General features: G+C 32.3%; 1 protein-coding gene across 1 annotated transcript in view; it reads right to left on the reverse strand.

Annotated features, from left to right (window-relative positions):
• The window catches only part of LOC127544802 (fibrillin-2-like), a 158,874-nt gene that overhangs the window by 31,703 nt on the left and 104,938 nt on the right, over positions 1-22,233 (reverse strand). Inside the window, 5 exon segments of the mRNA XM_051971640.1 lie at positions 1,553-1,672; positions 4,139-4,261; positions 4,955-5,080; positions 12,256-12,462; positions 20,620-20,745. Of these exon segments, the coding sequence (XP_051827600.1) occupies positions 1,553-1,672; positions 4,139-4,261; positions 4,955-5,080; positions 12,256-12,462; positions 20,620-20,745 (702 nt within the window).

Here is a 22,233-nt window from a genome sequence, read left to right on the forward strand (position 1 = left end):
ACCTTAAGTGTTCATAGATAGATTTCAGAGAGTCTGTGTTCTTTGAACATAGTTTGACCTCAAGCTCCCAAACATATAAATCACTAATTCCTTAAAAACTATGTCTTTAAACTTTCATTTTAGTCAGATACCTTATTTTAGAGGCAAGGATAGTGTGGTTTTGAGAAATAAATTAACTTCCCCAGTCAGAAACACCTAGGTCCCATGACTCTGCCTGGTGTATATTTTACAAAATTTTATCATGTCTTTATTTAGGTAATATATATGAGGACTCTCAAAGGATTTGGTCATTCATCTTTTCTATTATTACAGAATACCAATTCTTCCCGGATTCTTCCCAAATTATTAGCCTTGAAATAACAGATGAGTAATTCTGGTTTTCTCAGGGCAAAAGAGTGATTTTTGATACTGAATCATCTTCTCGATTTATGTACTACTGCTAGAGTAAAGATAGTTCTATTATGTTTGTGTGTGTGTGTGTTTTTTTTTAATCCTGAGAAATTATTTAAATCCTAAGAAACTATTGCACTACCTAGCACACAGTATTTGATTGGCTTGATAAAGTTTTGAAGAGTCCACCAACAAATGAAAAGAAATCCATTTATTTTGCCGAGTTTCCGCGAGGAATATGGACTATATTCAACTTGGTTGCTAAGACTATATTCAAGCTTGGTTGCTAAATAGACATTTAATCTCTACATAGCTATTTTTCCTTTTTTTGTTTAAGTATGTAATGTCTGATGTTTCATGTTATAAAATATGAATTGTCTTCTAGATGATTTATAAATTTATACATACTCTAGGAATGTTCATATATCTTATCATATTTCTAAAAAGCAGCATTTACATCAATATTATCAACTTAGGATACAAAACTGAATAAATAAATTATTAATGTTAGAAAGATTTCTATTTTTTTTTTTTGGAGCTGCTAACAGTTGTTGGAATTAAGTATACCAATTGTCTTCTTTATTTCTACTTAAATATTTTACATTTTATTATTTTAAAGAAAAGTATAGTTGATTGTGTATGAAAGGGAAGGCCTGGACAATTCTTGGTATTAGTCTAAATTACCTTCAAATTTTCAATGAAGAGAATAACTTTGTAGGATAAATTCAATGAAAATTGAATTTATATATAAGTTCATATATGTATGTGTGTATATATAAAAATAAATATAAGATATGATGTAAATTAAGATCAACATACTTGAAAAACTAAGATTAATTATTTTTAAACTTTGATCTCTTATTTATTGTTTTTAATGACTAAGAACTATGTAGTACATTTGATTCTTAACCTAGATGGTATGAATTTATTAAAAATGTGTTTTTAGTATAAATGATATCCTTTGTAATCCTTTTAATAATTTTTATACTTTAATATTTGTAATAATAGTATGAACCTAAAATTTGTATTCTGAAAAAGTGGTTCATAGACTAAGCAGGGTCCCTTAAGAACTTCTACATAGAACTTTTTTATCTTGTTTGTTCTTACTCAGAAGTATCTGAAGCAAGGAAATTCAGTTTTTCTAGAGGAATTATGTTCTTACCAACACACTGATTCCACTGATAATGTTGACAATAATCTTGTGGACAACCACACCTGTAAGCTCCAAGGGTGTTTTGGTAGCCATGCTGGCACTTATGGTTTGCATCGCATTCATCTATAACTGCAAGAATAAGCCAACTAATATGAGAATCTGACCTGTCATTTAATGTTCTTACATTTCAAACTAAATATATGACACAAATATAATTATTTTGTGAAGAAACTGAGACACTGATTTTAAAAAAAAAACTAAATTGTGTTAACATTGAAAATGATATCCATATATACAAACCATTCCATTTCAATTTACAAATAATTGAATATTAATTTTAGCAAATCATCTGTTGACAATAAAATTTTATGGCAATTATGTTACACTTGTTATTAAGATCAATATATCTTCATTACATATTTTATCAGTTTTAAAAATAATTATCACATGAATTACTTTTAAGAAAACACAAATGCCTATCGCCCTCAAACTTGTAGGACAAATTTCTTCAACAATTAGATACCAGTTTCATTAGAACATTTTTTTATTTTGAAACAATATTAGTAAGTTTTACAGATTAGGACATATGGAAAAAGAGGAGCAAAAATTTATTAAAGATAAGACATCCCTTAAAAAGCAGAATTTACCAATTAGAAAAAGAGATACTAAAACTCACTGAATAAAATTCCTTAAAACTTAGAATATGACAAGCGGAAGTTAATGATTCCAAAAGATAACAAGAAATAATAAATTAAAAAATGGAAGAAAATGTGAAACATCAGCCAGATTTGAACTCAGATGATCTGTCTTCCTGACTTCATGCCAGGAACTCTAGTCTCTGTGTAAACTAGGATTCATTTAAACTAAAAAGAAAAATCCCATTCTAAGAAAAGGGATGTCTGTAGACTAATCTGTGGTTTGTTTCTACACTAAATTAAAATCTAAGTAAGAAAATAAAGTGGTAAGATAATGAATTCTAAGTGAGTTTAAAACTATATATTGGATTACTATACAAAATGTTATAGTTAACTAAAATTTAACATATCTTTTAACATTGGAGAACTCAACTCTTTAATGTGTTCTTGGTTATGCCAAGTCTTTTAACACTTCATTTATCAAATCACAGGAGAATACAATTAGAAGCAAAAAAAAAAAAAAAAAAAAAAAAAACCAAAAACCTTCTAGCAAAATGCTTATTATCAACAGGTTTTGGTAGCTTTGTTTACCCTACCTTTTTTCCTTTGGCAAATACCCATCATTTAAGAAAAATTTATGTTAACATCGGTTCTCATGGATTAAGGAAGATAGATGGCCATAAGTGTTTTTTTTTTTTTAACAAAAAAATGAAGTCTCTCATCTTTGTCAATTTTTTTTTACCAATACAGTCAGTATTAAGTTGTGTGAATCCAAATGGGCATTTACATTGAAACCCCCCAAATTACTGACACACAAAAAAATGACAATCGTGTTGTTTGGTTTGACATTCATCAAGATCTGAATGTAAAAATTCTAGTCATATTACTTTTCTCATTAAGCTAAAAGCAGATGATCATCTGTATCATAGTGGTCTTTCCACATTTCACTAAAACTTTTACAAACTTCCATTTGTATTCAATAAGTAGCTTTTTTCTCCTATTATATAAAAATACAAATGGCAATTTATATTACAGTAATCTTATTTCTTAGGTCAGTGTTTTAGCATATTTGTTGAACTTAACTGAATTAAAAATTTAGTTTCATAGTTCAAGCCAACTGAGTCAAGAGAACATCTTGCTTCAGGTGTTTTCTTGGAATAAGGACATAGTCTTCATAATAAGCTTCCTTTGGAACTGCTCATATGTCTAGGAGTTCTTTTTTACAGTAAATAAAAGCACTCTGCTCTCTGCCACAATAAGCAACACTTGCAATTCCTTAAACATATCCATCTTTCATCATCTTATCTATATGCTCTATCCTCTTCACCTTCACCTCTAAGTTTTGACATGAACTTCAAGTCTCAGCCCTAATTTCACTTGCTTCAGGTGGTCTTTTCTACCTCCCTCCCCTAGCTATTTCCCCTCTTAAAGTGCCTTCCATCTACTTTGAATATATCTTCTATCTACCTATATATTTATATAGTTTCTCTCTTATTAGAATGTAAGTTCCTTGAGAACAAGAACTTTCTTTGTGTCTCTAGTAAACACTTAAAATGATTATTTATTAAACCCTCATCAGCATTTAAATAACTTCAAAAGTGTCAAAATAGTTTATTTGGAAGTCTGCATATTAGCAAAATTCAAAATAGAAAAGAGGGTGACTAAATTATATAGAAGGATGCCTACAGATCCCATAGTGACTTAGAAAGTCACATAACATTCTTTATATTTTATTGCATTTTATTTTAAAAATATTTTCCAATTACATTTTAATCTGATTCAGGCTTTATTCAGGAATGTTGGGCTTACCTGAATATTTGATATCTTTGCTATACACTTATTATGGTTGATTTCATCAGGTTTTGCATTCTGAAGTTAGAAAATCCTTAGGACTGTCCTATACAGAAGTTTTCTTATAAATGAAAAAAAAATTCAAAATAAAACAAAACTTTCTTTTTACCTCTGTAAGTCTTTCCATCTTCTTGCAGGATATATCCTTGAGGACAAGAATACTGATAACTACCATCAATGTTTTTACAGACAAAATTGCAAGGTTTAAGAGAAGGGGAATACTCATCAAGATCTAAGGAATGAATGAATAAGTAGCATAAATATTATCTACTAGTTAAAAAAAACAAATTACATCTCTCCAAATCCGTTCAATTTTTACTTATCGATTTAAAGAACTGTAGGACATTAGAGTTAGCTTCTAATTGTAAAGAAATTTGGAATTATATAAATAAAATAACTAAAATGTCTAAACCCTTTGAGCAAGAAAACTTGATTATTGGGTTCATACCACAAGGAAATTAGATAAGATTCTAATAAATAATAAAATAGGTAAATCAGTGGATAAGAAAATTCAATAGCTCTCACATGCAAAAAAATGTTGCTAAGTATTAGAATCATAGTAGATACTCATCAATAGGGGAATAGATTCAGCAAATGAAATAGAATATTACTGTACATTATGTTTGTAATATCAACAGTTCAGTAGAAATTACAGTATTATAACATTGTTGTTTTCTATTTGTTCTGTTTTAATATTTATTCCTAAATTATACATGCAAGAATTCAGCCATTTGTAGGCAGTGGGGTATTATATAGTTGAATACACTTTGTAATAATATTTGGGTATACAGTCTGAGGATTGTAAAAAGGGATAGTCCCATTATATTCTATGACAGAACTAACATTTCAATGTTTAGTAAGTTCAAATGATTTTCAGGAAATATGTTTCAATCAGCAATCAGAGGGAACAGTTGATAGAGCTTACCTACACAGGTTGTTCCACTTGTGTCAGCTGTATAGACTACATTGCAGAAGCATCTGAATGAACCCACAGTATTAATACACTGACCATTATTATTCAAGTTTCGCATGACTTTATATTCATCTCCATCTATAGAGAAGGAAAAATTAAGTTGAAGTAAATGAAATAAATACATTTTCTGACCTGTGAAGATAGAACTCTGAAACTACATAAAAAGATTTTTATTGAATCCATCTTTAGCATTTGTTATTTCTAAATTAATTGAGTGTTAGAGACACAAGCAACATTCTCTGGAAAAGGTTTAATTTACATTTATTAAAAACAAAATCCATTCCCAAGTAGAAATCAGTAGAGATGAATAGGATGTTTGCAAAAGAATAAAATCCACATTATCAATAAAATATGAAAAAATATTTCAAATAATTAGTCATTAGAGAAAATGCAAATAAAAATAATTCTTAGGGTACACCTCTCATCTGTCAAAATAATGAAAAAGTAAAATGACAAATGTTGGAAAGATTGCAGAAAATACTTGTGTTGCTGGTGGAGATGTGAATTAGTCTAGTGTTCTGGAAAACATTTGGAAGCCAGTCTCCAAAGTCACTAAACTGTGCATGTCCTTTGACTTAATGATACAAGCTCACTAGACCTATACCTGAAAGAGATTAAAAAAGAAATGCATATAAAAATATTTGTGGCAGCTCCTTTTTTTTTTTTAGGGGCAAAGAAATGGAAACCAAGAAGCTACTCAATAGAGAATGGCTAAATAAATTATATCTTGAGTATCTGACCTATTCATTTTTTCAAATTAATATTATTCATTTTTCAAATTAATATTCCTTTCATTTACATAAATGTACTGATTGTGAAAAAATGAAAATAGATCTTAAAATACTGAAATGTTGAATATTTTTCATGTTTTTAAAAATTATTTGGTAGTATGGTTTTAGATCTGAAACTGCTAAGTGCGTTTCCTTCTGATTTTTCATTATTTCACTTGAGATTTTTAATCTTTTATTTCTCCTGAACCATTATTATTTTTTCCTTAATTGGCATGATAATTAAACAAATTAACATCATTTAATGATTAGCAAATTAATATCATTTTTACCATTGATCTACTCATGAGAAATTAATTTTCTTAAAATTTTTAGATCTACTTTTGTGATAAGTAGACTTTCTCTTTCTGCTGGGTATTATTAGTAACATGCAGAAGGCTGATGAATTATGTGAATTTATTCATTCATTTATTTTTATTTGTTATAGATTAATTTTTATTTTTAATATTTTTTATTTTTCAAAATACACACAAATATAGTTTTCAACGTTTTTCTTTGCAAAACATTTGTTTTCCATATTTTTCTCCTTCCTTCCTCACCTATCTCTTCCCCTAGATAGCAAGAAGCCCAATATAAGTTAAATATGAAATTCTTATATATTTCCACATTTATCATTCTGCACATGAAAAATCAGATGAAAAAGGAAAATAAGAAAAAAGCAAACAACAACAAAAAAGATGAAAATACCATAGTATTGTGATTCACATTAAGTCCCCACAGTCCTCTCTCTGGAAGCAGATCTATCTCTCTATCACAAGTCGATTGGAATTGGCCTGAATCACCTCATTGTTGAAAAGAGTCACTCACATCCAGGAAGTACAAAAGTGGGAAAAATATTTACACCCAGTATTTCTGATAAAAGTCTCATTTCTAAAACATACTGAGAACTGTGTCAAATTTATAAGAAAGAAGTCATTCCCCAATTGATAAAATGGTCAAAGGATATGAATAGACAATTTTCAGGTAACGAAATTAAAGTCATCTATAGTCAAATGAAAAAATCACTAGTGAGTAGAGAATTGCAAATTAAAACAACTCTGAGGTAGCAGTTCTCTTAATGATAAGATGACAGAAAAAGATAATGATAAATGTTTGAGGGGATCTGGGAAAACAGACACTGAAGTAGAGTTCTGAAATGATTCCACGATTTTGGAGAGCAATTTAGAACTATACCCAAAGGACTATCAAACTGTGCATACCCTTTGAAGCAGCAGTGCCATTTAATAATAGGTCTGTATCTCAAGGAAATTTTAAAGGAGGGAAAAGGACTCAGATGGCCAAAGTAGCTAAGTATTGGAAAATAAGTAGATGTCCATCAATTGGGGAATAGCTGAACAAGTTGTAGTATATGAAGTTGTGGTATATGATAGTAATGGAATATTATTGTTCTTTAGAAAGGCTTGGAAAGCGAACCAGGAATACATTGTACATAACAGCAAGAATATGTGATGATCAGCTGTGAAAGACTTTGTTCTTTTCTCAGTAGTTCAATGATCCAAAGCAATCCCAAGAGACTTTGTACAGAAAATGTCATCTGCTTCCAGAAACAAAAACAAAGGAGACTAAAGGTAAATCAACACATGCTGCATTCACTTCTTTTTTCTATTTTTTTATCTCTCCCATGATTTTTTTCCTTTTGCTCTGATTTTTCTCTCCCAACATCATTCCCAACATTAAAAAGAAAACAAAAAGAACTAAGTCTAACATAGCCAATCACCATATAATTTTATTGTTGCTGTGTACAATATTTTTTTGGTTCTGCTAGTTTCATCTAGCATTAATTCATGCAAGTCTCTCCAGATCTTTCTGAAATCATCCTGCTGCTCTCTTCTTATAGAAAAATAATATTTCATTATATATGTGAATTTATTTTACATACATTCTGATGAAATTTCAGTTAATTTTAGTTAATTCTCTAAAAGTTCTCTAAGTTAGTCAATATATTATCTTCATTTCCTTTATGATTATCTGTTCCCTCAATTTCTTGTCTCATTGCATTGATCAATTGTCTTATAGCATTTTAAAAGCATATTAAATAAATAGTGGTGGTGATAGTGGAATCCTTGTTTTGTCCATGATTTTATTGAAAAACAAAAACTAACCAAACCTCTACTTTTTTCCTATTCCTCTTGGTTTTAAATAGATACTATTTATATTAAGATTCATTTATTCCCATGACTTTTAAAATTTCAGATAAAAATAAGTATTACATTTTGTCAAAAGATTTTTTAGGATCTATTGTTAGAATGTTATGCTTTTTTGTGTTTTTGTTATTAAAAGCCTATTATGTTTTTAGTTTTTCTGATTTTGAAATAACTATGCATTATTGGTATAAATTACATCTCTATGTAGATGACTCAATTATATCCTGCCCCAAACTGCTGACTTTCAATCATGCTTAATTAACTATCAATCTCCAACTGTCAGACATTTCAAAATATCCACTAGAAATGTTCTTCCTCCCAGTACTCCAAGCTTGCAACCTAGAAATCAGTCTAAATTTCTTACTATCTCTCACTTCCCGTATCTAAGCTATTTCCTGCCAGTTTCACCTTCACAACACTTCTTGAATATGTTCCATCTGTTCTGACAAGCCATCACTCCTCATGTTTTTAATTACTATACTAGCCTTTCTCAAGTCTCTCCCCACCTACTCCATTTTCCATTCTAAAATCAAAACTCTCTAAAGTAGTTTTCCTAAAGTGCAGGTTTCATCGTGTCACTCCAGTCCTTAATAAATTCCAGTACCTTTCTATTACCTCTGATATTCAAAACCCTTTATAGCCTAGTTTTTCACTTTTCTTTTACCTGTCTCCCCAACATGCATTCTTTCATCCAGTATACTTCTTGCTGTTCCATGAAAAAGAAATTCTCTCTCTCTCTTTGCTCATGACAGAATGTTCTCCCTCTTGTACTTCTACTACTGAATTCCTTGGTTTCCTTTAAGCCCCAACTATAGGAAGCTTTCAATAATCCTCTCAATTTTAGTGTTTTCCTTTCCAAACTCTGTTTTATTTATCCTGTATATAAGCTTACTTTGTACAATATATATTTGTTTTCATAAAGTCTCCCTTATCATAAGGAATATTTGCCATGTTATTTCCCCTTTAGATTATGAACTTCTTGAGGGTAGGGACTCCTTTAGTATCCTTTGCATATAACACAGTGTTTGCTTAATGTTTACTGGTTGACTGAGATCATGATTATTATTATTACTACATTTCCAATTCTTTTATCCAGGGATTATATTTCATTTATATAAATTTTTAAACTCTTATTTCATTAGTTCCAGGTATTCTAGTTGACCTTGTTATCAATTTGTGTTTTTCTTTAAGATTCTTCTTTTAGATATTATAAAGTTATTCTCTTTTTCTGGGTTGTTCTTAAAGAATATCTGGTGTTCTTTATTGTGAATGTCATTTTGTTTACTCATTCGTCAAGGCTTAAATCCTAAATTTTGACTTTATATTAAGGAAATATTCTTTGTATTTCTGGATGAAAAGTTGAGGCTCAGTGTGTTTCTGATTGATAGCATTTAGAGTCTTGTGATGGTTTTCTATGGCTATTGAGTGTTTTATTATTCAAGGATCTAAAATATGCTTCAGATCAAGGAGATACAAACTTCCAATATATTCCAAGTAGTCTAATTTATAATGTGGTCTGATCTTAACCTTCCTGGTTTGAGGTTTATAGACTAATTGAGGTTTAAGGTCTTTTCCTTAGTTTTGGGGCTCACGTCAGCTAGCTAGCAGATTCTATACCTTCAGAGTAAAAGGAATTTAGGCATTCTTCTAATTTTTACCGCTTGATTCTGGTTTTTCAGCTGCAGATTCCAGAACAGGTCTGTTGGCTAACTTAAGCTCATACTTCAGAGTCATAGTGACAGAGCTATAGGGTCACTATAGACCTCATCAGTCTATGTTGGAACTAACTATTCAGCATCAGAACAACAAAGCTGCCAGCTGTTATTTGTTGCTGTTATCTGTTCTGTACATAGCTTCAAGACCTTCTTGGAAGCTTTTATATTGGGCCTTACTGGTTCTACTTTTCTAATCCTTTGCTTTCCTTTTGCTGATATAGACTGGAAAAATGACCCACTGTGAATTCTCTCTGGATTTTTCAATTTTGTCTCAATCTAGTACTTTATCTCTTCTTTTATGGAAGCAGTTGTGGGTGAGAGCTGGAACATGCTCTTACTCTGTCATTTTTGTTAGTGTAGTATACAATTACTTTGAAAATTTAGTAAAGAACTAAGAAAAATGAGAAATGTCTAAAAAAAAAAACCCTAAAGAGTTCAGAAAAATCTTTTTTTTCAGGCACAATCAGTAAAATGCCAGAGTATGCAAATGATAGTCCAAAAATTTATAAACATTATCTGTTCTTTAGTAAATCCCAAAATTGCAATATACTGTCAGAAGTGCATTTCAGATACAGCCATTTACATCAGAAATTAAATTTTTGTTTTTATGTAATTTGTATCAGAAATTAAAACTATCACCTGCTTTTAGTTTTAGCTCATGTTCTGAGTTCACTTGAATTTCTAATATTTATAAAATTCCATAGCTCATCAACTGTTATTTATAACAAGTAAAAGAGAACATGTTAATTGATTACATATTTAGTGGAACTGAAGATACACATAGTATTCGAAGCAAATGCAACCAAATTAAAAAATTAACTACTACATGACAAGTATTAATAAATAATTATGAAAGGAGTATGCCTTCACCTTAGCTCTAAATACCAAGATGTCTCTAAATTGCACCTGAAAAGGTAGAACTTGAACTAGAGAAAAAGTAGGCTAGGAATAGCATACTTTAGTGCCAGTCAAAAGGATAACAAAAACAAACCTGGAGACAAGAGTAATATGAAAGAGATGATATGAAGATGAGTGGTATTGGAGAGGTGCCACTTGAGTGAAACAGAGGTTGGGAGTATGTTAGGACTAAGTTTTCTTTCCTAGTTTCCCAGTTTTCTTTCCTAGAACTCCAAGCTTGATGTCTAATGTTCAGATTATTGCACAGGCATTTGAGGATTATTTATTTCTTTATTTTTAGTGACACAGGATGGATAAGAATTCAACTTGATCCCAGCTTTTCATTTATATCTATGTTAATCCATGTAATTGCAGGTAACATTTAATATAAAATTTAAATGGCTGAATGTAGTGAATGTAGGTTTAAGAGTTCCTGCTGCTGGGAAGACAGTTCTTAGCTATTTAGTAGGCCTAAAACTGAGTGAACTTAGCTCCAAGAAGTAAAGCTGCCTAAAGACAGTTTAGTTGGACCAACTTGGAAAAACAATGCAAGCCAAAGCATCTGTGTTTTGTGTGTATTGGAATTCACTGTTATGTTATATTAGCTCCTTCTAGCCAGAGCAAGATAACACTAACATTTCCAAAAAAAAAAAAAAGTAAAAGGAGAGAAAAAGTGAAATCAAATCAAAGAGAAAAAAACCCATAACTAGAAATGTATCTTCAATAAACTATGAAGTATTTAAATGCATCAGCTTAATGCTCCTTATCATTGAAACCTCAAATTCGGAGTGCAGCGTACTTGTAATCCATTATTTGACCTAAAATTGCTTTTAAACTAGATATTCACACACTCACATTTACATACATATTTATATATACACTGTAAATAGGCTTCCTAAATAAATTTAATAATGTAAATGTGATTTACGATTAGTTATTTCTTCTACTTAAGAACTTTCTCCATAGTGGTTTCAATATATTACAGGTTAGGATTTCTAGGGGAGTCTGCAGAAGCAGTAATGACATGAGAAGACCAACAAAACGATACAAAAAAAGTTAGAAACTCAGAAATGCATAAAATATATTCATAGTATTGTATTATAGTGTCAGGATGCAGTATGTACACTATTCTCAAATTTGTTTCATTTAAAAATTTTTCTTATTTGTTTTGTATTGTTAAAATATCTTTTTCATATTGTATTTTTACTTGGCATTGATCTACACATAGCCTATGACCAAATACTTAATGTAAATTTTACAATAACGTACTGTGAACACTCCATTAAAAAAGGGGAAAAAAAATCAAACTTCTCTGGTATGAAGAGAGGTCCAAAAAATTTTACCCAAATCATAATGGCTCTGTGATCCTATGATGTGGAAGAAATAATTGTACATAACATATTTGAGCATATCTAAACTACTAATAGAGAAAATATTTAAAGATATTTGTCACATTGAAACATTACATTACTTTTATGTAAACAGAAGATACTTATTACAAAAAATCTAATAAAAACAGTCCTACTTAATCTTTTACTTGTAGAATATTGTTAGTAGTTAGTTTAGTTAAAATTTGCCTTATCTTATAAAAGAAATACAAGAAAAATTATTGAAATATTAAATAATAAAACAAATTTTCCTTTGAATATTTTAATCATTTAAAATAAAACACACTTGCCATTAATGCAAACTAGAATGTAGACTCATACCTCTTTCATCTGTGGCATATCCTAGGCCATGAGGACAAATTCTTTTGTACTGGGTAGTTACAGGAAGTGGGCAAAGTTCACATTGGCCACTCCAGTCCCATCCTTCATCACAGCAACACTCTGACTTTGTGACAATGCTTTGATAATTGGAGGCCATGTGACGCATGGAGTGTAGAACTTCAGCAAAGCAGAATCCTCTTCTGTTTTCTACATGAATAAAGTGGAGGAAAAATGCAATCACCATAAAGGTCCAGATTTTTTATTATCAATGTTTAATATATCTGTCAATGATTGTACAAAAATGCTTTGCAGTCAGTATTTTTGCTTTTAATTATTCCCATCTTCAAAAAGTTTCCCAAGGATACTTAAGAAACTGGTCACAGAATTTTTTTTTTATTTGAGATAACAGAGATTATAATTTTTGCTCCAGTTTTAGGATGGTGTTGATATGGATACAATATGAGAAGTTAGCACATTTAAGCACAAGGATTACTGGGTGCCCCTTAAATTATTAATATTATTTTTAAATAACAAAAACAAAAATAACTAAAACCAAAACAAAAAACCTTCTTTAACAAAAACGTTTACTAGATTTGACTAAATGTGATAAAGTATTTCGTTACTTTTTAATAACCACTCCAAAAGAACTTGCAGGAACTTCCATCAGTCCTGTTGTTACCTATCATATTTTCTTGATCCTTTACTCATATCCCTTCATCACACTGATTCTTCTCAGTAGAGGCAAAGAAAGGTTTCTTTTTTTAAATTTTCATTATTTTCACTAAGATGATATTATTTTACTTCTTCTATATTCCCTAAGGATATACAATTTCCAGGCAAATAATAATTTCAACTAGCTAAAATAAAGTCCACTGGAAAGGGTGGAGATATTTAGGTTGTTTTTGATCCACTAACTAATGGAGTTTAAAGAGTCTGTGTTATTTCACTTGCCCTAAAAGAAAAGTCTTACCAGAAGGAAGTTTATATGTGTGGGGGATAGTGATCTCCTGTGCAGGAGTTCTGAGTTAGCTTATAATGAGTATGAAGGGCTCTTGGGAATAGAGAGGTCACAATGATGCTGTCTCTCAATCTTCTGCAACTAGAAGAGCAATTTGAAACCTAAAAGGAAAGCTATCCGGGCAGAATGATTACTACTTATCTTTTCATTTAGAAAAACTGAAATTTTTGCTGGCCCTCTTCCCTTCTCCCTCCTCTTTCCCTGATCAGGAAATTATATATTAAGCCCAAAATCTGTGCTTTATTTAAAATCTGTTTATAATATATTCTGTTGTATGGAAAACTGATACAACTGTGAAGACAACACCAACATTTTTTATGTATTTCAATATTGGGAACAGGAAGTGACAGACAGGAACAAAGGCATTAAAACAAAAAATCAATTCACTGAAGTTGCTAGTAATTTTTTCTCTGGAGTCTCTAGAATAAAATGAAAAGAATCTTATTGATTTATGTTTAACTTCAAAAAAAGAGGCAGAAGTAAAACTCTATTTTGCTCCTAGAAATAGTGAGCTCAGTTATATTTCTGTCTGGTGAAGGATTGGGATTGAGCCTTCTCCATTTTTGTGCTCTGAGCATGAGGGTATATGAATAGAAACAAAGTCACATTAAATGACAGGAGAAGGAGAATGGCTAGAAAAAGCTAATGATAGCTACATTCTAAACATGGAGGCAAAGGGAAAGGGGGTTAAGAATTTTTTTCATCAGAATCTTTTTACTTCACACAAACAAGCACTTAGTGAAGGTGTTACATGTTGGAATCCTTACTAACTGCTAAGTAATTAGAGTTGATCTAATCTTACAAGAAGATGTTTTGGGCAGAACCTGAAACAAGGTACTAAGTAGAACTAATTAATACAAGGCTTGTGTCCACACCTTTACTCATTGGAGTTCAATGAGTTCACACCTCCCTTGAAGTTCTTTGGGCCAGAGAGCACTATGGGAGAAAACCCATAATCCCTCTCTCTCGTATCCCACAATTCCTCCCTCTTGTATAAAAGAAACAGACACAGAGCACTTTGGGGGATTTTCACCAGAATGGCATGAAGACTGGAGCTGGCTGGAGGCTGAAGAAAGTAGAGGCAGAGGCTGAAGGACCAGACCTTTGGATTTAAAGACATTTGGAGAGAGCTCTTGGAACCAAGCAGAGAGATAGGCCTCTAAGCTAACCGGGCTATATTGGGATAATAAAAGATCTGAACTTTTATCACCTGGCTGCGTTTTGAGAAGAAAAAGCTCACTACATTTTGGCGCCCGAACAGGGACTGACAGACCCCTCAGTGGATTTCAGTGGAAAAGCTCCGATCCTGATTCAAGTGGAAAAGCCTCTGATCCTGATCCAGTGGAAAAGACTCTTCAACCCAGAAATTAGAGTGAGTACAACAAAGAAATTTTGTTAAAAGAGTTAAAGTAGAATTTCATCTAAGATGGGACAGATATTTAGAAAACAGCCTGTTTCTGTTCAAGGAAAATGTTTAGAGAGCATTGTCAAAATTATGGAAAGTCAAGGTTTAATTATAAGTTTACAGCAAATCACTGAATTTTTACAAACTGTAAAGGACATATGTCCTTGTTTCTCTCTTGATTTGATCTAGAAGATCTTTATAGGAAATATATATATATATATATATATATATATATATATGTTGATAGTTTGAGAGACTGGCAAAGTCAACCAAGAAAATAATATGTTTGTATGCAGAAAGAAACTGGAGAGAGAGAAAGAGTAGAGCTCACAAGTGGAGAAGTTTAACTTTGGCAATTAGAACTCTTAAGATGATAGGAAAAGAAAAGATCAATGAGAATTGTAATATTATACGATCACAGATGAGTTGGAAGCAATGCCATACAATTCTCTCATTTTACAAATGAGTAAACTTGAGTTTAAAAAATTATTGACATTCAATTTAGAAGATCTCAGCATATCTTAATCTTAAACTTTTCTAGAAAAAGGATGTTCGGCTGTTGGAATCCTTACTAACTGCTAACTAATTAGAGTTGATCTAATCTTACAAGAAGATGTTTTGGGCAGAACCTGAAACTAGGTACTAAGTAGAACTCCTTTACTCATTGGAGTTCAATGAGTTCACACCTCCCTTGAAGTCATTGGGCCAGAGAGCACTATGGGAGAAAACCCATAATCCCTCTCTCTGGAAGGAGCATAAATAGGCCAATGGGCCAGTCGAAGTTCTTCAGAGAGTGAAGACGCTACAAGTCGAGATTTCAGCAGAATGACATGAAGAGTTGGAGCTGGCTGGAGGCTGAAGAAAGCAGAGGCAGAGGCTGAAGGACCAGACCTTTGGATTTGGTGACATTCGGAGAGAGCTCTTGGAACCAAGCAGAGAGATAGGCCTCTAAGCTAACCGGGTTATATTGGGATAATAAAAGATCTGAACTTTTATCACCTGGCTGCGTTTTGAGAAGAAAAAGCTCACCACATTTTGGCGCCCTGAACGTGGGACAAACAGACCCCTCAGTGGATTTCAGTGGAAAAGCTCCGATCCTGATTCAAGTAGAAAAGCCCCGATCCTGATTCAAGTGGAAAAGCCTCTGATCCTGATCCAGTGGAAAAGACTTCAACCCAGAAATTAGGGTGAGTGCAACAAAGAAATTTTGTTAGAAGAGTTAAAGTAGAATTTCATCTAAGATGGGACAGATATTTAGAAAACAGCCTGTTTCTGTTCAAGGAAAATGTTTAGAGAGCATTGTCAAAGTTATGGAAAGCCAAGGTTTAATTATAAGTTTACAGCAAATCACTGAACTTTTACAAACTGTAAAGGACATATGTCCTTGTTTCTCTCTTGATAAGGAATTAGATCTAAATGAATGGAAATTGGTTGGAGAGGATCTTTGTCAATTCTATGATAAAAATGGGCCTAACTCAATAATTAATACATATAATGTAATACAATTGGCTATAAGAAGTTATTTAAGTGATAGAATGATGAAAAGGAAAGTACAGGAGGAAGAATTGCCAACTTTACTAGGTGAAAAGGAGGACGAATCAGATGAGAATGGAGTTAATTACAATTCTGAGTATGATACTTCACAGCAGGAGGAATTAGGTGATTCCACATTTCATGACCCTCCCCCAGCAATTAACCCTTCATGGGTGGAACAAGGGGGAGGGAGAGAGACAGAAACACAGTCAGCTTCTCCTGTAAAGCAGAATTTGACAAGATTAGAAAAAGCATTAATTAAAGCAAAAAATGAAGGAGAAGATATATCTGATTTTATAAATGCATATCCTGTGAATGAAGAGCTCAACTCCTCAGGTCAAAAACAGAGAAAATACACTCCTTTTAATTTGGGAAAAATTAAAGATTTGAAAAAGGGTTGCACTCTTTATGGGGCTACATCCTCTTATGTGAAGATGTTACTGGATAATTTGTCTTATGAAATCCTAACCCCAAATGACTGGAAATCCATAACGAAAACTTGTCTAGAACCGGGACAAAATTTATTGTGGCTTTCGGAGTTTCATGAATTATGTAGGTTTCAAGCCCAATGCAATAGGCAAACAGGAGCTATTGTACAAGTTGCTTTTGACCAACTAGCTGGTGAAGGTCAGTATGCAGAGAGTTCAGAACAGATTTATTATCCCATAACAGTGTATGAGCAAATTTCTAAGGCTGCAATAAAAGCTTGGAATTCTCTCCCTGGACAGAAAGATGGAAATAATGTTTTCACAAAAATAGAGCAAGGTCCCAACGAACCTTTTGCAGATTTTGTGGGACGTTTACAAACAGCTGTAATAAGAACCATTGGAGACAATGCAGCAACAGAAATAATGACTAGACATTTGGCTAAGGAAAATGCCAATGAGATTTGCAAGAGAATTATATGGGGGCTAGACAAAAATGCTCCTTTAGAAGAAATCATTAGACGCTGTGCCACAGTAGGCACAAATGCTTATTATGCCCAGACTATGATGAACATGGAAAGACAAGGTCCTTCTTGGCAGAGGAATTCTAGAGAAACTCGTCGATGTTTTCAGTGCAGAAAAATTGGACATTTGAGAGCTCATTGTAGATATGGAGATAGAGTGAGAAGACAGGGTGAGAGAAAACCCAAAACCCCATGTCCAAAATATAACCGAGGCTTTCATTGGGCCTCTAAATGTATATTGACCCAGAAGAATGAGAGGCAGGGCCCAGCTCTAAAGTATCAATCAAAGGACAGGTGGGGCATGATAGCAGCTGAGGTTACACCCAGAGAGACTTTAGAAATTCAGGACTCTGATGTCATCAACCAACAGAAAAGCAATCAGGATTACAGTTGGGAAGAATACAGGCCTTTTAAGACAACAAGGCAATATCCAGTGCAAACAGCTCCAATGTAATTACCGGATGATGAGGAGAAATCCCAAATTTGGTAAATATAAGGGAATTAGATTAACTGCTTGGGGAAGAGGATCTGCTTATAGTTCCACAGATGGAGAAAGAATCAAATGGCTGACAAGGAGACTGTTAAAAAGACTTTTAAAATCTTCAGGAATCATTGGATTTCCTGACACAAGATGAAACTGTTTTAGTTCTTGAAAAACCAGCAAGAATCACTGGGTTCCCTGAGATGAAAAATTGTTGATGAGACTTTTTGCAGTACTTCAGAGCTTACAGGAATTATTAGATTCCTGGCACATGAACTAATGGACAATGGATTGCTTATGGACTATTTCTAGGACTTATGGACATGTGTAAATTTTCAGGTTGATTTATGTTGTTACATTACTACTAGCCTGTGTTATATTGCTATGTGCTTATGTAAATTATGTATAATGTCTCCCATATTGATGGATTTATGTATACCATGTATATCTGTTACAAAGTTCTGGCCCATATTGATGGATTTATGTGTACCCCCTCAGAAACCCCCTATGTTTTAAAACAAAAGAAAGGGGGAGATGTTGGAATCCTTACTAACTGCTAACTAATTAGAGTTGATCTAATCTTACAAGAAGATGTTTTGGGCAGAACCTGAAACTAGGTACTAAGTAGAACTCCTTTACTCATTGGAGTTCAATGAGTTCACACCTCCCTTGAAGTCATTGGGCCAGAGAGCACTATGGGAGAAAACCCATAATCCCTCTCTCTGGAAGGAGCATAAATAGGCCAATGGGCCAGTCGAAGTTCTTCAGAGAGTGAAGACGCTACAAGTCAAGATTTCAGCGGAATGACATGAAGAGTTGGAGCTGGCTGGAGGCTGAAGAAAGCAGAGGCAGAGGCTGAAGGACCAGACCTTTGGATTTGGTGACATTCGGAGAGAGCTCTTGGAACCAAGCAGAGAGATAGGCCTCTAAGCTAACCGGGCTATATTGGGATAATAAAAGATCTGAACTTTTATCACCTGGCTGCGTTTTGAGAAGAAAAAGCTCACTACAGTTACATTCAATTTAAAGTTGAAATTATGAATTTATTTTCTCTTTTAAAAATAGAAAAGATGAGTGATTAATAAGAACTACAAAATATGGGAAAATATCAAATAGTACTATATTTCAGAAAGATCATTAAACTACAACAGGCTTTTCTGAACTGGCCTGGAAGTATCATCACCTTTTATTGCACTAATTTTTTTTTTTTAAGGAAAATGCATTCTTAGTCCCAAATTACTTAGTTTCACATGATCTTTTTTAGAATAGAACCTATTCTTAAGTTGGGGGGTATAATAAGATATATATATATATATATATATATAATACACACACACACATTTTTGTGATAATGAGAAGAATGTGATAGGAGGATACAAAGTGCTCATGGAAAATGTAGAAGATGATATGTATTAGTTGCAGAGGCAAAGAAAAATCTTCTTAATTACTAGATCTATCTAGTGTAATGGGCTGTCTGAAGAAATGGTTTTCCTCCTTAGCAATGGATGACTAGTTGGTTATTTTTTGGAAGATATTCTTATTCACACTTGATTTGATCTAGAAGATCTTTATAGGAAATATATATATATATATATATATATGTTGATAGTTTGAGAGACTGGCAAAGTCAACCAAGAAAATAATATGTTTGTATGCAGAAAGAAACTGGAGAGAGAGAAAGAGTAGAGCTCACAAGTGGAGAAGTTTAACTTTGGCAATTAGAACTCTTAAGATGATAGGAAAAGAAAAGATCAATGAGAATTGTAAGATTATACGATCACAGATGAGTTGGAAGCAATGCCATACAATTCTCTCATTTTACAAATGAGTAAACTTGAGTTTAAAAAATTATTGACATTCAATTTAGAAGATCTCAGCATATCTTAATCTTAAACTTTTCTAGAAAAAGGATGTTCGGCAATGCTCTTTACAAATAGTCATCTTGTGTCCACTGGAAATCTACCAATTATAAGGAACCCATTATATTCTGAACTATTGTTTTATTTTGAAATTATTAAAGTATGGAATATATGCTTTAATGAATAAGTATTCCTTCAGTAAGGTCATTCAATTCATTAATTGTTCATTTAAAAGGACATCTACTTTAACATGATTGTTGATTTTATAAACAATATAGTGCTGCCTCCCTGATTACCTTGTTCCAAGTACCTTGATCTGAATGTCTAGTTTCATCAACCCCTGGGGATAGAATGGTTTTATTCCTATGGTAGTATGACAAAGTAGCCTTCTATATTTTCTTATGTGATTTTTCTTTCTCTTAAAGATGAAGTATACTAGTATCATATAGTTCCTACAACAAAGACTTAATTTTGCAAAGCCTATGAAGAGTTCTAGTTGGTCTTCTGCTTCTCTAATCGAGAAGCACAAATACTTGAGTATATTCTTTATATTTCTCTTAATTGGTCTTTTCTTGTAATCTATGATTATACATTATTTCTACATCCCTCATAAGGCAATCAATTGCAGTTCAGGTTAAGAAGCCAGTTGCAATGATCTAATCTAGATTGTCAATCTCTTTTACATCCCAAATTACTTGAATGAGAAAAAAGAAAAATCAACTATTGCAGATGGGAAGGGATGAAATCCCTTATAATAGTAATTGTTATCATTATAGCATTATGCAAATCAAACTTGAAGTAATAAGAGAACTCATGACATTTTTTTTTTAGGGAAGTAACGTAATTTGCCAACAGATCAGGCAATGGCAATGGAATCAGAGACTTGAGGGTAGAGGGTATGGACTGTCATTGTGCTATATATTATAGGCTATCAATTACAGATGATTAGAACAACTTCCATGAAGCAATGAGAGCCTAATTGAGGTCAGAAAGCTTGCATTTTTAGTGTGGTCAATATATTTAACAATCTTGTACATATTTTCCATTAATTCTATATGTTCAGATGTACGTGTGTATGTGTGTGTGTGTGTGTGTGTGTGTTTTCTTACAGCAACTTACCAAGACAATCAATGCCTGATGAACTTGACTGGAATTCTTCATTACATTCACACCTGTAGCTCCCAACAATGTTAATACAATGACCATTTTCACAGTTTCCTGACTTTGTCCAGAATTCATTTTCATCTTCAGAAAAACATCATGCAAACAAAATAGAAATAGTAATAACTCTGATGATCAAAAAATTTTCACAAAGTATAGTGACCTAAGGTTTTGTTTTGGTATTCCCGTTTTGAGTTAACAGCTTTGCTAGGTACATTATCAACAAATTACAGATAAATGATTTCTTATTTTTTAAAAGTTACTATTTTAAGTACTTTTAGTTTTCAAATTTTGATTTCCAAATTGTCACCCTCCTTCCAATCCCATCTTCCACCCACTGAGATAAGGCAAACACTATGTCAATTATATATGTGAATTTATGCAAAACTTATTTCCAAGTTAGCCATTTTGCAAAAAAAAAAAATGGCAAGAAAAATAAAGTGAGAAAATTATACTTCAGTTTGCACTCAGAATTCATCAGTTCCCTGTCTGGAAGTGGATTTTAATTTTCATCTTGAGTCTTTCAGAATTATCTTTGATCATTATATTGATCAGAGTAACTAGTCTTTCACAGTTGATCATCATTACAATAATGCTGTTACTGTATAAAATGATCTCCTGGTTCTCCTCTTTTCATTTTGTTCACATAGGTATTCCCGCTTTTATTCCCCTGAAACCATCCCCTTTGTCATTTAATTCAACTTGTTCAGCCATTCCCCAGTTTGTGGTCATTCTCTCAATTTTCAATTCTTTGATACCACAAAATAAGCTGTTATAAATATATTTTGTACATATACATGCTTTTCCTTTTTTCTTTGATTTCTGGAGTATACATAAAGTCGTGGCATTGCTCAATCAAAGGGTACTTTAGCTCATTTTTATAAATTTAAATAATTCTATACTCAGTATATCAGTATAGTATGAGGCCTTTATTAGAGGAACTAATTTAAAAATTTTTGGCATTATTGCATATTTTATCTTTTAGGAAAATGTAGTTTTTCTGGTTATCTTTTTAATTTTTTTTCTTTGATTTTTCTTTTATCTGCGATCATGATAGCTATCCCCTACATTTTTTTTTCCTTTTTCTTTTTCTTTTTCTTTTCTTTTCTTTTCTTTTTTTTGGTGGCTTGTCCAGGGGCAACAGCTAGAAGTATCTTGAGGCTGGATTTGAATTCTAGTTTCTTCTGACTTCGGGGCTAATGCTCCATCTACTGTGCCATCTAACTACTTTTTTTTTAAAGAAAATTAGATTAAGCTTCAATTTCTTTTTACAACCCTGGCAGGGTTAACTATGTGTATCTTTCCACTTCAAGAGTGTCTCTTGTTAAAACAAACAAAACTAACCAACCATATTGTGGGAGAGGATTCTGGAAAGGTGGTAGATTAAGAAATTTCTACATTTTCCAGATATCTCCACAAATTAGACAAAATAGTATGTAAAGGTTAACTTAAAACTGTACAAATAAAAAAGACATAGAAAAGAACAGCATGACAATCAGAGAAGATATCAGGATGGAGATTTGGATTTTGTGAAGTGTAAAGACCTCCATGTTAGTTAGTTCCACTGAAGCA

Source organism: Antechinus flavipes, chromosome 1 (genome assembly GCF_016432865.1).
Source record: "Antechinus flavipes isolate AdamAnt ecotype Samford, QLD, Australia chromosome 1, AdamAnt_v2, whole genome shotgun sequence".
Lineage (NCBI taxonomy): Eukaryota > Metazoa > Chordata > Mammalia > Dasyuromorphia > Dasyuridae > Antechinus > Antechinus flavipes.